Source organism: Rhinatrema bivittatum, chromosome 3, assembly GCF_901001135.1.
Source record: "Rhinatrema bivittatum chromosome 3, aRhiBiv1.1, whole genome shotgun sequence".
Lineage (NCBI taxonomy): Eukaryota > Metazoa > Chordata > Amphibia > Gymnophiona > Rhinatrematidae > Rhinatrema > Rhinatrema bivittatum.
This window is the reverse complement of record NC_042617.1, coordinates 322,580,469-322,595,728: the sequence shown is the minus strand read 5'-3', so window position 1 is coordinate 322,595,728 and position 15,260 is coordinate 322,580,469. Positions and strand designations below refer to the sequence as shown.

The window sequence follows — 15,260 nt, the reverse complement described above, 5'->3', positions numbered from 1 at the left end:
TTGGAGTAGCCACTTGAAAGCCCTTTTGGACTTGCTAGTTGGGAACAGCTTGTGCTTTGAGACAGATGAAGGCAGAGGATGCAAGACATGATGAAGGCTTGGACAAGACAAAGGTTCTGAAGACTTGGAACAAGACAAAACTCTGGGAGTGCTCTGCACTGCTGCACACCCTACATAACCTGTGGGCTAGTCACGGACCATGACAGTAGTGATACAGGCACTGGACTCAGGAACAAGGAGGAAGCTGAAACAAGAACCCCGAAGACCAGAACAGGACTCATGGTCTCAGACTCAGGAACTCAGAACCAGGGACGGAACCGCAGAATTCAGGAATTTGGAACAAGACTTTAAAACCAGGGGACTTCCAGAGACTTGGACCAGCAAATAAAGACTCTGAAGACTCTGGACAGGATGAAGACTTGGAACCAGGAACAAGAAGTGGAACACAGGAACAAAGGCTTGGACTCAGGAATGAAACGCTGAAGACAGGAACCAGGAACATGGAACAGTCAACATGGAACTCCTTGAAAGTGCTAGCAGACCTTTGCGAAGGCAACAAGGAACTGACTGAAGAGCCCTTTTATAGAATTGTCTCGAGATGACATCAACAGGAGGCACCACGGCATCTCCCACCATGGGCCCTTTAAATGCTCAACAGACACACACACATGTGCCTAAGGGACATCAAGGAGAGCTGGAGAAGGCAGCAGCATTCAGGCCCAGAAAGCATGGAGATGGCAGCGTCCAGCCACGCTGAAACAGGCCGACAGAGAAGTGACTCAGCTGCGCATGGGAGTGGCAGCATGGCTCGGCTGCGGCGGCCGCCTCTGGGGAGCATGCCGCGAGTGGAATCACAACACCAAAATGAAAAGGGGATGGAACAATTCCCCTAAGAGGAAAGGCTAAAGATGTTAAGATTCTTCGGCCTGGAGAAGAGACAGCTAAGGGGAGATATGAAAGAGGTCTTTAAAATCATGAGTGGAGTGGAACGAGTAAGCATTAATCAGTTTACTCTTTCAAAGAGTTCAAAGACCCTAGGACACACAATGAAGTTACTAGGTGATACATTTAAAACTAATAAGAGAAATATTTTTTTACTCAATGCATAATTAAGCTCTAAAATTCATTGCCAGAGGATGTGGTAAAAGCTATCAGTGTGGCTACGTTTAAAAATGGTTTGGGCAAGTTCCTAGAGGAAAAGACCATTAACCATTATTAATGTAGAGTTGCAGAAATCCATTTCTTATTCCTGTGATAAACCGCTTGGAATCTATCTACCCTTTAGGATCCTGCCAGGTACTTGTGACCTGGATTGGCAACTGTTGGAAACAGGATACTGGGCTTGATGGACTTTAAGTCTGACCCAGCATGGCCAATCTTTTGTACAGGGACGGTAAATTTCAAACAGGCATGTGGGCACACACGCACATGTGTTTGTCAGCACACACCCAGAGATGCAGCCATTTGCGTGTAAATATGTGCGCATGTTATAAAATAGCTTAAGCGTGCATATGAGTGTGCCTAATTTTAAACTTGCGTGCACCCAGCAGCGTGAGTCGGCTTATGAACATGCAACTGCCTGTATTTCACCAGTTCATCCACCAGTTCGCCCTGTGTTCGTCTAAGTCCTCCCAAACCCTCTGGTTATTCAGCTTGCATTTCCCCCAGTTGCCCTAGACACCTCTCACTTCTCTCAGATGCCTGCATTTTTTTTATGTTATACCTCCTTCATAGCAGAAGTAAAGATATGCTGCACTGGACCTGGGTGCGTGCCCAGATGCGAGGGTACTTGCGTTCACGTCTCTTGGCCTTGCCCTCACCACACCCCTTTTTCTTCCGATGCGAGATGTGTATGCATTGTCACTTGTGAGAATATTTGTCTGCTTTATAAAATAAGGTGGACGTGCAGTAGTACTAGATACATGCCCATCTCCTGATTTTGGCATATGTCCAGCTTTTAAAATTCACTTCTTATGTTTTAAAGTGTGTCCATAGTCTGCTTCTGAAAATACTTGTGTGCATACTTAGAGTCGCCAGTTTGCCAATACCTCCACCGGTTCACCTTGACCCTCCAGCATTTCACCCCGTACCCCCACAGCTTACCTAGACCTCCCAGCCAAATTCTGCAAAGAAAGGACAAGTCCAATTTAATTGCGTGAGTCGCATAGGTATAAAAGTATTTGGATAGGTTTAGTAATTTACGCACGCATATCGCTTACAAAATAGCAACTTGTGCGCCCTCCTCTGTTAGGAAGTACACTCCCCTAGTCCACCTCTTTTTTCCTTGTTCACATTTAAGCTCAATACTACAAGAATGTGCATCCCATTGAGGTTTATAAAATAGCTACTTATCTGCATATATGCTAAAAAGTAGTATGTGCTTCTCAGTGTTATACCCCACGAAGCAGTGAGTGATTCGCAATGGCAATCCAGACTTTCTGACTACTAAAGAGGAAATCCAACGCTTTTTGAACATGCTGCTTCAGTGGCACGGAGAAGGTGAATACTGGCACTCTGACTCCAACTGCCCACTGTCTCTTGCCATGATCAACTCAATACATTAATTTTACTTTTCTGGTGGCGAACAGGGAACTTTTACGCTATCAGGTTGGGCCATTTAGCCTGCCAGTATTCTTTGCGGTGGATACAGCAACATGGGTCCGAGAGGGTAAAGAGGAACAGTGCTCGATTTTATTTATGATGTTTGAAATATGTCAAACGGAGTTTTCCTGAGAGCCATGGTTTTTGAATTCCCCTTTTGCCAGTACTGTTATTCACACAGTAGCAATGTGCAGTAGTAAGTGTAAAGGAGAGCTTTAGGGTTCCGAAGCCTGGACTCTATATTTTTATATTTTTTTATCTGGGGATCGCTGGGATCATGCTAGTGGTTAGTTCCAATGGAGTTGGACTTTTGCGGATTGTCTTTGGCTTACTTGTGTTTCTACTTTGTGAACATTGGCAGGGTGAAGCCTGCCATATGTTGCTGCGCAGCTGGGCTACGTACTGTGCTGGGGAACTTTTTGTTTTCTCATGCTGTTATGTTTTCTTTTGCTTTTCACTTGTTTATCCTTTTTTTTATTGATCAGTTTTTCAATGTGCTGATCATGAGCGGTATTCATTTTTTACTATCTGCATTTTACTGTTTGAGGAATAGTTCTTAAGTTATGTGCTTCAACAGCAGAGGGGAGGGGAAGGAAATTGGATTCAAACGGCAACCAACGGGTGCTCTGACCTGGGCAGTCTGGGTAACTGATATGTATGGGAAACTGCTAGCTATAGAAGCTTGCTGGGCAGACTGGATGGGCCATGGGGTCCTTTTCTGCCATCACGTCTATGTTTCTATGAGTGGGGTTTCCCGGAGGCAGGCTTAAAGGTCGGTAGGACTATGGCGAAGCTGTATTGTTGGATGGAAGAACATTTGGATCGCCTAAAGACACCTAAGGTAGATGCGGCAGTCTCAACAGTGACCAAGAAGACCACGATACCAGTTGTGGGTTTGGCTACGCTTAAGGATGTTCAGGACCGCAAGTTGAAGATTCAGTTGAAGCGTATGTTTGAAGTGTCTGCTTTAAGCTTTCGAGCCATGGTGTATGCCAGCATGATGCAGTGGACTTGCTTATGCTGGTTTCAGAAGGTGCAGAAGCAGGCGTCTAGTGGGACGTTTAGTCTCGTCCAGTCAGCTTGGCTGGAAGCTGGTGTGGCCTATTTGGCTGACGCACTGTATGATTTGGTGCATACCTCCACCAGAAGTATGGTCTCGGTGATGTCAGTGCCGGCTTTTATGGTTACGCAATTGATCGGGGGCCATGTCATCCAAGGCTCAACTGTGTAATCTCCCCTTTAAGGGGAAATTACTGTTCGGGGAGGAGCTGGATCAGCTGATGGAGCCCCTCGAGGAATCCAAGGGAAACAGGCTGCCCAAGGATAAGACGAGTTCTAAGAAGGTCTTTTCACCTTGATCCCGGTTTCGAGATTCGAGGAGGTTTGTTCCTGGAAGAAGAGCCACAACCTTGGGGTCAAAGCAGTTGTCAGGACATCAGCAGCCCTTTCGGGGCACTGGCAGATCCTCCAGAGGCAGCTCCAGTCAAGGGACCAGAGTAGGTAAGGCCTCGCAGTGAAGCCAGGCCCGTCCACTCCTGGGATCCATGGCCTTGACGTTGGATTTAGTTCCTTGGGCCTTTGCTCACATGCATCCTTTACAAAGAGCACTTTGTTCAGGTGGAATCCATTGTCGGAGGAGTTTCATCTGCTGTTGCCTCTGCAAGGAGAATCCAGATCCAGTCTTTCATGGTGGCTATTGAGGAATAACCTGGAGAAAGGAGTGGACCTGGAGCCTCTGGACTGGGTGATGGTTACCCCAGATACCAGCCTCAAGGGCTGGGGGGCGGTGTGCTGGGTCGGTCTGCCCAGGATCTTTGGTCAATAGCAGAAGCGTCCTGGTCGATCAGTCTTCTGGAGACGAGGGTGGTACACAGAGTCCTGGAGGCATTCTTGCCGGAGGTCCAGGGACGGATGGTGCAAGTGTTTTCAGACAATGCGACAACAGTGGCATACATCAATTGACAAGGAGGGACGAAGAGTCGTGCTCTTGCTCGGGAGACTCAGCTGTTGTTTGACCAGAAGCAATTAAGATTGTTTCTTGTGGCTAAAGTTTAGCCTGTAGTGAGCACCATGAGGGGTATGTCTCCTGAAGTTAGCTAATGTTGTGATAAATGTTGATAGCCTAGAGGCCTTATTTTCTTCAGTTTAAATGTTTTTTTCTCTGTTTTTTTTGTCTGGGATCTTCTTAATACATAACATAGTTGGAATACAAATCGGGTATTTTTTCCCTTGGTTTTTTTGTTTACTTTGCTGTTATTGTTTGGTGATTTATTTTCTAAATTTCTTGTTCAATGGATATTGAATTTATATTCTGAAATACTAATTAAAATTAAGTGGCATAAACACAGAGGATCCCTCGTGACAAGAAGCACTGGAGTAATCTGAATGAAGTGGTGTTTCAGCCCCAAACAGCAGTGACACAACGACATCTGGCTTCCAAGAAGGTTAGGTGGCCTGCATGGAGAAACCGTGACTGAAACCCAAACCTTAATGAGGAGGCAGGTTTGGGGTTTTTTTTGTTTTTAATCAAACTTCACTGACCTTACCAAAACTTGGTAATAACACAGAAGGGGGGTCTGGGTGCTTGCCTTAAGGATTAGATTTACAAGAAGCAAAGCTGAAGGTGGCAAGGCCTGAAATGGGCTTCTAGCAGAGGAGGTGGAAGACGTCACTATAACAGATTTTGGACATAAATGGAGGGTGCGGTAAGAAAAGGGTTAAAAGATCAGGTAAAAGACAGGGCGGAGAGGGAGATTGTGTTGGGTTGCACATGGGAATTTATATGCACATCTACACAACATGGACAAATGTCAAGTGGATAGACTGGATGGGAGAATTTGATCTTTATCTGCCGTCATTTACTTCATTATGATGTGAGTTGTGTTTGTGTTCTGTATTTCTGCATTAATTCCTAATATCTTTCCCTTTTGCTATTCTAGCTCCCTTCATTTTTCAGGCTTCGTTATCTTTTACACAAGATCAAGCTAGCCACAAAGCTGTTCCGCTTCCTGCACAAGAATTTTACATTATAATGAAAAATCACCAGTCTTAGCTTCCATAATCACACAGACAATAAAGCCATCACCAGCACTGCATCACATTACCTCACAAAACCAGGGCAGGCAGTTTCCTCACTAAAACTATTGAGATTCAGAATTTCATTACTGACCACAAAGATGCATAACAATGGGCTAAATCGCTCTGTCTTCCAGATTATCAAATCACAAATGTCTGACAGCAAACAAAGTAGCTTCTTTTTTATTTTGCCACACTGCACCTGCAACTGTTTTGCCTAAGGTTAAGCTTACATTTCTACAGAGACTCTTGGCAGATCATTTCAGTTGGAAGGATCCAGCTGCACATTGAGCTTCCCAAGTACTTTTATTGTTAACACATCAATTATTGCTGTCTTTAATGAACCTGGTAAATCTAGCTTTGTTTGTCTTCTAACTTTTACTGCATACTCTGTTCATGCTTGCTTTTGTATGACAGAGGGGGTGGGGCCTACTGATTGAAGCAATGAGCAAAGGACTAGGGTTCACATACTCTTCTACTATTGCCATCCTTAGTTGCCCTGGTCAAGTTGTTTACTAAGACTTAACCATAACATGGGTATCCAGGACCATCTGACTCAACCTTCACCCATCTTCTCATCCAGTAAATAACACCAACAGTTGGAAAAAAAATACAGACAACCTTTGGAAATCAAAGACCACAGCCTTTATTAACTCCTCTTCTGCCCTAATAGTATATATACCACACCCCAGCCAGATATCCTATCCTAAGCTGCCAGATTTGTAGGCATAAGTCTCATGGCCTACGTGCTTGGCTCCCACCATAACTCCCAGAAAGGCAGCCACACCAGGCATTACTGCACCTAATCAGACGACAGTTATGCATCATCCTGGAACGGATGGCTCCAACAACACTTCAGAGTCCCTTAAAGCTTGGGAACACCAACAAACGCAACCAAACAACAAGAGATGTGAACAAGAAATACAATAAATCGTGCCAAAACAGAAGGGCACGTGGGAGGGCGTGACCCTCAGAGTAGCAAAGGAGATGGAACAGACTCTTCCCCCATCCGATATAGCCTTCATACTAACCCTCCCACTGCACCCAAGAGCCAACCAGCTGGCAAGATTCAAAGGTTCATGTAGAGCAACAGGGATTTGATGCCACCCCTCACTTACCCCTTTCTTCTCCATGAACTTACAACTGGGAGGAGTGGAGGACAGGGTATAGGTTGAGGCCAGGTCGTGCAATCATGTTATAATGGGAAGCTACATGTTATTGTTGCGAGAAGAGAGTTATAAGCAATTCTAAAGAAAGAAAGAAGCCCTGGGCCCATCCCCATCTGCCCTTCCATTCCAGCCACAATTTTCAAACACTGTGTTTTATGCTAAAGTGCACAGATATTGGATGGGCCATGTGGTCTTTATTTGCCGTCGTGTTCTGAGACATTGCTGTAATTTTCAAAGTGAAAGTATGCAAATTATTTTGCTTTGTGTTCATGGCAGGTTTCACAGTATTCACAGACATTTGCACTAGGAATAACACTCAGAAAACTTTTGTTCATTTCTGTGGTTTTTTTGTTTCATGTTTTTATCTTCTTTTCATTTTAGTATGTATTCTTTTTTTTTTTTTTTTTTAAGTGCACTAAAACCATTTCATTGTGATGTTTTTTTTAAATTTCTATTCTGCCTTTTGTGATTTTTCAAAGCAGATTATATTCTGATCCTGCAAATATTTTTTCTGATCCATGAGGATTTTCAATCTAAGACTAGGGACGGTAACTTTGATACTGGCGTGCAGGCACACATGTTATAAAATCCCATGGCCGTGCACATATGCGGCCCAATTTTGTAAGATTATGCACAGCAACGCAATCGTTAACCGAACCTTTGACGGCACCTGTTAGAATGTACTATAGTACACTTTTACCTACATTAAATATGTGCCTACATGTAAACCGTTGCGATGGTATATAACTTAGCGACGGTATAGAAAAGATTTTAAATAAATAAATAAAATAATCGGGCATCCTCGAGTTTCCTCCCCCCACCCTTCCTCCCTTCCTCTTCTCTCCTCCCCACCCCCTAAACCCTTTCGCTATCTTTATTTATTTTTTTGTTTTATTGCTTACTGCTCCGGCACGTGCTTCCCCGGCACAGCGGCAAATGGCCGCTGTAATGGCCGCCTCCAGCCCCACCCCTCCCTGCCCCCTGGCACGCCCCTTTCTCTGGGCCCAGCACTTCTGCACATAACGGGGGTTATGCCCATGGCCAGGTCTTGCGCACGCCATGCACATTTTCAAAGGGGCCCGGCCTCGCACGTAACCCCCATGTTTTACGCATGAGGATGTTTTAAAATTCGGCTGTATAGTTCTAAAATCATGGGGATCCAAATAAGGTCTAATGAGTTGAAGTAATCTTAATTTAAAATACCCAGTGGCAAGTATACTAGCCAAAATAATCCCTAGAATTTTCATTTGCTCAACAAACCTTATAGGATTCCCATGAACTGAAATAGAAGTCAGAGGATGTGGTTAGTGCAGATAGTGTAGCTGGGTTCAAAAAAGGTTTGGATAAATTCTTGGAGGAGAAGTCCATTAACTGCTATGAATCAAATTTACTTAGGGAATAGCCACTGCTATTTATTGCATCAGTAGCATGGGACCTTCTTGGTGTTTGGGTAATTGCCGAACCCGAGGCTGTCAGCGGGCTCGAGAACCGACGCCGGCAAAATTGAGCGTCGGCTGTCAAACCCGCTGCTCTTGTCAAAAAAGAGGCACTAGGAACGCGCTAGTGTCCCTAGCGCCTCTTTTTACCGCCGGCCCTAATTTTAATAAATTAAAATGCTGTATAGCGCGCACAGGAGAGCGACCTGTGCGCGCGCTGGGAGAGTGGGCGCTCGCTCTCCCACGATTTTACTGTATCGGCCCGTTGGAAATTAGAATAATAACTAGCAAATATAATTCCACCTAGAAAGCAAGTGTAAGAATTCCAGCAACCCCCTAAACAAAAGAAACAGCAGAAAAAGACGGTCTATTGGAGGTTTACTTTTTCTTTAGCTTAATCAATGAGCCACACACCAGCAGAATTCTAAAATCTCTGTTGAGAACTCAACAATCCAGCCACACACATGAACAGTTTCAGTACAATGAGGAAAGCAATATATATTGGGAAAATATAGAAGAAAAACTTTTTAAACTTAACATAAGCAGAAGCAGGAGTCAGGTAAAATTCTCAATGCCCAGAAGGACTCAGGTAAAATGCTCATCTTTGTGGAAATGCAGTGACCAGAATTGCACACAGTACTCAAGCTGCAGTCTCACCATGGAGTGATAAAGATGAGATAGGGTGAAGAACACGGCCAAAATGCATTTAACATTTCCTCCTAGAAATTGCACTTGAAATCACCTATACCGCAGCTGAATTGCAAAAATCAAAACGACCATCGAGCAATAGACAAATTGTGAATTGGACCCTTTCTGCTTTATATTGATACCAATAGATGGACAACTTTGCTTGTAATGATGGCAGGACTTGAGGATCAGTGGTGATCTTCTACCCTGGCATGCCAGGTCACTGACCTGGAATCTTTAGTCATGGATCTGGAATGTTTTGAAACATGCTTCTTTTTTGTTCATTGCAGCTGGCGTAGAAGGTGGAGGCTGTCTCTGGCCCCAACCTGGTATCGCTTTTATCATAAAAAAAAAAAAAATAGACTTCAAGATATTGCATTTTCCAACCTTGTTTTTCCATATTAGGGCAATTTTCAAAAGTGTAAATAGCTACTTGCCATTGACAGTTGTGGATAAAGGTGTACATGTTGTTCCACAGCACATGTACTTTTGCCTGCATTCTCATGGAGGCATTTTGTTATTGCAGAAAATTATCCACATTTCTGTGGCTACCTTTTCCGTGGGCAGCTGTCAAGGGGCAGGTACGCTGGTATTTTCCCTTTGAGAACTGGTGCAAAATCCACAAATAACAAAACCTGGACTTTGCACCCGGCTGCAGAGTTTCACAAATTGCCAAGTAGCTCAATAACTTGCATGGAAATCCATGGCACAAATAGAAAACTTTTGTATTGTAAAGCAGAGTATCTATTATCGCATCCAGTTGGTTTTGCTTCTATAATTGGATTGATCTTGATTTTCCTTTCTCTACCTTGCCTCCTTTCCAGGTAGTTTCCTTTTACTACTGTATATCTCAAGACAATATGATAAATCAAACATTTTTTTCTTTTGCCACTTACACTCAGTAAATAGATTAATCAAAGTCTAACTGTTTTCTAGATGCTGACAGGCAAGACTCCATTAATCTCTTTCTGGGCGTGTTCCAGCCAGCGGAGGGTAAACCTCACCTCTGGGAACTTCCCACTGACTTTTACTTGCACCACAAGAACACGATGAAGCTTTTGCAGAGCAAAAGAAGGTATCATCACGTGCGACTCTTTCTCTCTCACCGTTCTTCTATGACTAAGCATTTCATAAGGAATTTCATGCAACGTTTGTAATATATTGGAAATCTGAGCAGGCAATTAATCTTGTATCTCTGTATAAAAACAGTTGATAGATTTTATGAATTGTTTTGATCTAAAATATCTGATAGTGCTGTGTCATCTCCTCCTACAAACCTTTATATCTCCAATATTAATTAGGTCATATTATGCTTATGTAATTATCCAGTTAGGAGTGGAGGAATTGGCCTAGTGATTAGGATGATATCCATGGAAGCCAGGTTCATATCCAGCTTCTCTCACCGATGCTCTTTGTGAACTTGGGCAAGTCGCTTCACCCTCCATTACTTCAGGTACCCCTCTGGCGTACCTGATTGCAACTCCTTTGAGCTCAGGTTTGGAAAGGCAAGTAACTAAATCTAAACTTCAGTTTTCAGTAGCCCACACTGTTGCAGAGTACACTGGTATTTTTGTACCTGTGGACCTTGTAGTCAGTTTTGAAAAGGAAACAAAACAGGTTATTTCCCTATTAACATTGTCTACAAGAGCCCACGTAACTTGCACCTCTGCTTCTGATGGAAGCAGAATGGGGATAAAAAGCGAGTGTATGCTTCAAAATCCAAATATGAGTGCATTATTCACTCCCCTAGGAATTCTACTTTGTAAACCAGCTTTTAAGCGCACTAATGGGGACAGTTTTCATTCAGTGCACTTTTGGAAGTCCCTGCCGTAGATCCATTCAAGAGCTTAGTTTCTTCCTTCAGGGTCTCTTGTTTGTCTTACATGGCCACCCAGCCTGATGGGATTAGGATGAGCAGCTAGCCCCAGGTCATAATGGACAGATGCGTTGACCTGGACTTTCATTGCCTTCCCTGAACATTGAGGAACTTTCTCAATAGCTAGCTCTTTGAAACGAGTTGAAAGTCCATGACTATTATGACCTGGAGCCATAGTACAATTGGCCTTCCTTACATGGATCCTCCAGGGCCAGCTCAGTGGCAGTGTGGGGAAGTTCCATCTGGTAGGTCCCTGGCTTGAGCCCTGAATCAGCTCTTCTGGACCCCCAGGGGGTTGAGAGAGTTGTGGTCATCAATAAGGATGGCATCTTGGGATCAAATTTAGAGCCCATGGTACACAGTTCTGGAAGGTGCCCTGGGCATGGCTCCCTGACCTCAGGGCTTTTGCTGCAATAACCAGAATTGGAGCAGAGTAAGGGAGGGTGTATTAGAGAAAAAAAAAATCCAAGCTAGTTCTGAATGAAGATTCATGGCACCAGTATTGCTCTGATTGAGTTGGAAGAAAAAAGAGAGAGGAAGAATTACTAAGCCAAAACTCCCATACTTTAAATTTAAAGGGGTAGATGTTAAAAGATTGCGCGCTCTACATGTGCGCATGTTATAAAATCCTGGGTTAGCGTGCGCAAGGGGGTGCACAATTGTTCACCTTGCGAGCGCCGAGCTGCCTTCCCCCATTCCCTTCCCCATTCCCTTCCCCCTAGCCTGACCTTCCCACCCCTTCCTCTAACCTTTCCCCCCAGCCCTACTCTAACCCCCCCCCCCCTACCTTTATTTTACCTTTTGCGCCTACTGGCCGGCACAGCGGCAAATATGTGAAGCTATGCCAGCTCAGAGGCCTCATGGTTAGGTCCAGGCTGATGCTAACATTGACAAGCCTTATGGCAGGGAAGTCACTTTGATAAAGGGTTCTGCATAGCTAAGGGGGGCTGAGAGTTTGAAGGAATGCTCGGTGGAAGAAAAATTTTGATAGTTGCCTTGGACATCATTAAATCAGCAAACAGCGAATCAGCAGAAGAGCAGATTTTGAATTTGCATACCCCTGAGGTAGTTTAATGCTGTTGCCTGGTATGACAGCTCTTCACCAGACTTATGGACAGGGTACCTTCTAATTTCATAGTATTTCAGTAGAAAGACATTTTCACTGGATGAAAAAGATGTGCTCACTTTACAATATTTCATTTATTTATTTATTTATGTTAATAATGTGAAATCTACCTGGTCATGAGTCATGGCATCCTTAATTTCAGCTCTCGAGTTGATGTGACAGAGAAGATAGTACAATCTTATGTTATAATTCACCTAGTCTGGTTTCTTTTTCCTATAGCTATACATTTTGGTGGACACCAGAGGTGCTAAAGCATTTGCCATTACCTTATGATGAAGGTAAGTCCATGATGTATTTATTGAAAATTATTTTTTTTAGGTGGCTGGAGGGGTAGAGAGGAGGTGGTGTGTTAGTGGTTTGGAAAATTTGGGGCCTTAATTTCCAAAGAATTTCTTGCCTTCTGTGCTTGACCTCTTAGCCCCCATGGATTCCTTCTGCATATATCTGAAGAAGACACCGATGTGGCCTCAGAGGCCTAGATAATTCATATCATGACCTTCCAATATACCTGTGAATTTTTGGCTTTTGATGACCCTGAAATTGGGAGGGGAGAAAGACGTTATCTGAGGACAAGCAGGATGGCAGTCTTCACACATGGCTGATGTTACCTGATGGAGTCCAGCAGGAAATAAATTATATCAAAGTTTCTAGAACTTTGACTGTTTCTCACTGGGCATGCTCACATATGCCATTCAGTCTCTTTTTCCGCGGAGCCTTTGGTCATGATATATTGCCTCACTCTCCTGTTCTGGGCCATTTTTGAGTTTTTTCTCTACTTAGCAACAGAATCATTCGTCATAGGGTCCCACAGTCTTGTTCTTTATAGTTTTTCCTAGGTTAAGATTTTCAGTGGTTTTCTAAGTTTCTTTTCACGGTCGTTTCCCTCCGCGATGGCAGGGCACTTTGGTGCCATTTAGCCATCAACCCATCGCCACTATTGAATGTGATTTTTGTGTCCCTTTTATTTTGGTCATAAGAACTTGCCATGCTGGGTCAGACCAAGGGTCCATCAAGCCCAGCATCCTGTTTCCAACAGAGGCCAAACCAGGCTACAAAAACCTGGCAATTACCCAAATACCAAGAAGATCCCATGCTACTGATGCAATTAATAGCAGTGGCTATTCCCTAAGTAAACTCGATAAATAGCAGTTAATGGACTTCTCGTCCAAGAACTTATCCAAACCTTTTTTGAACCCAGCTAAACTAACTGCACTAACCACATCCTCTGGCAACAAATTCCAGAACTTAATTGTGCGTTGAGTGAAAAAGAATTTTCTCCGATTAGTCTTAAATGTGCTGCTTGCTAACTTCATGGAATGCCCCCTAGTCCTTCTATTATCCAAAAGTGTAAATAACCGATTCACATCTACTTGTTCAAGACCTCTCATGATCATAAAGACCTCTATTATATCCCCCCTCAGCTGTCTCTTCTCCAAGCTGAACAGCCCTAACCTTTTCAGCCTTTCCTCATAGGGGAGCTGTTTCATCCCCTTTATCATTTTTGTTGCCCTTCTCTGTACCTTCTCCATCTCAACTATATATTTTTTAAGATGCGGCAACCAGAATTGTACCATGGAGCGATACAGAGGCATTATGACATTTTGCATTTTATTAACCATTCCCTTCCTAATAATTCCTAACATTCTGTTTGCTTTTTTGACTGCTGCAGCACACTGAGCTGATTTTAAAATATTATGCACTATTATGCCTAGATCTTTTTCCTGGGTAGTAGCTCCTAATATGGAACCTAACATCATGTAACTACAGCAAGGATTATTTTTCACTATATGCAACTCCTTGCATTTGTCCACATTAAATTTCATCTGCCATTTGTTATCATCTGCAAATTTGATAACCTCATTCGTCGTATTCCTTTCCAGATCATTTATATATATATTGAAAAGCACCGGTCCAAGTACAGATCCCTGAGGCATTCCACTGTTTACCTTTTTCCACTGAGAAAATTGACCATTTAATCCTTCTCTCTGTTTCCTGTCTTTTAACCAGTTTGAAATCCACGAAAGGACATCGCCTCCTATCCCATGACTTTTTAGTTTTCTTAGAAGCCTCTCAGGAGGGACTATATCAAACGCCTTCTGAAAATCCAAATACACTACATCTACCGGTTCACCTTTATCCACATGTTTATTAACTCATTTAAAAAAGTGAAGCAGATTTGTTAGTCAAGACTTCCCTTGGGTAAATCCATGTTGATTGTTTTCCATTAAACCATATCTTTCTATATGCTCTACGATTTTGATCTTTAGAATTGTTTCCACTATTTTTCCCGGCAATGAAGTCAGGCTCACTGGTCTATAGTTACCCGGATTGTCCCTGGAGCCCTTTTTAAATATTGAGGTTACATTCACCCCCCTCCAGTCTTCAGGTACAATGGATGATTTTAATGATAGGTTACAAATTTTAACCAATAGATCAGAAATTTCGTGTTTGAGTTCCTTCAATACCCTAGGCTGCATACCATCCAGTCCAGGTGATTTGCTACTCTTTAGTTTGTCAATCTGGCCTACTACATCTTCCAGGTTCACAGTGATTTGGTTCAGTTCGTCTGACTCATCACCCTTGTAAACCATCTCCGGAACTGGTATCTCCCCAACATCCTCATTAGTAAACACGGAAGCAAAGAATTCATTTAGTCTTCCTGCAATGACCTTATCGTCCCTAAGAGCCCATTTAACCCCTTCATCATCTACTGATCCAACCAACTCCCTCATAGGTTTCTTGCTTCAGATATATTTTAAAAAGTTTTTATTATGTACAAGCGGGACAGCTGATGATGGGCCCTGTACCCATGGCGGCCCTCCCGTGGCAACCTAGAAATACCTGGATGCCGGTTTCTTGTATCGTTTGGTCTTTGGATGCCACTCTCAAACTATGGGAGACATTCAGAAAGAGAGTGGTAGGGAATTATCATTATTATTATCAAACTCATTTAGCCCATAACAAACAATTCGTGATGGGTCATCAGTCTCACCTGTTTCGGGAGTGGCATCGTCGAGGGATCGTTACTTTGGGCCACTTGATTCAAGGGGGAGATATAATGACTTTAGAGCAGGTAGTGACCGCGTATCAGGTACCCCCCACTGCTTTTTTACCTTATGCTCAAATTCGACACTTTTTGGTGAATATACGTACCCAGCAGCATATGCGCCCTACTAGATCGTTATTTGAGAACATGTGTATACGAGCTGACCATATGACCAAAGAAATCTCTAAGTTATATGCCATTCTCACAACCACGGAGGACATTGTCTTCCCACATATGACTAAGT

General features: G+C 43.3%; 1 protein-coding gene across 1 annotated transcript in view; it reads left to right on the top strand.

Moving 5' to 3' along the window:
- FIG4 (FIG4 phosphoinositide 5-phosphatase) overlaps nt 1-15,260 on the top strand; it is a 600,391-nt gene that overhangs the window by 282,880 nt on the left and 302,251 nt on the right. The window contains 2 exon segments of the mRNA XM_029595282.1: nt 9,905-10,043; nt 12,190-12,248. Of these exon segments, the coding sequence (XP_029451142.1) occupies nt 9,905-10,043; nt 12,190-12,248 (198 nt within the window).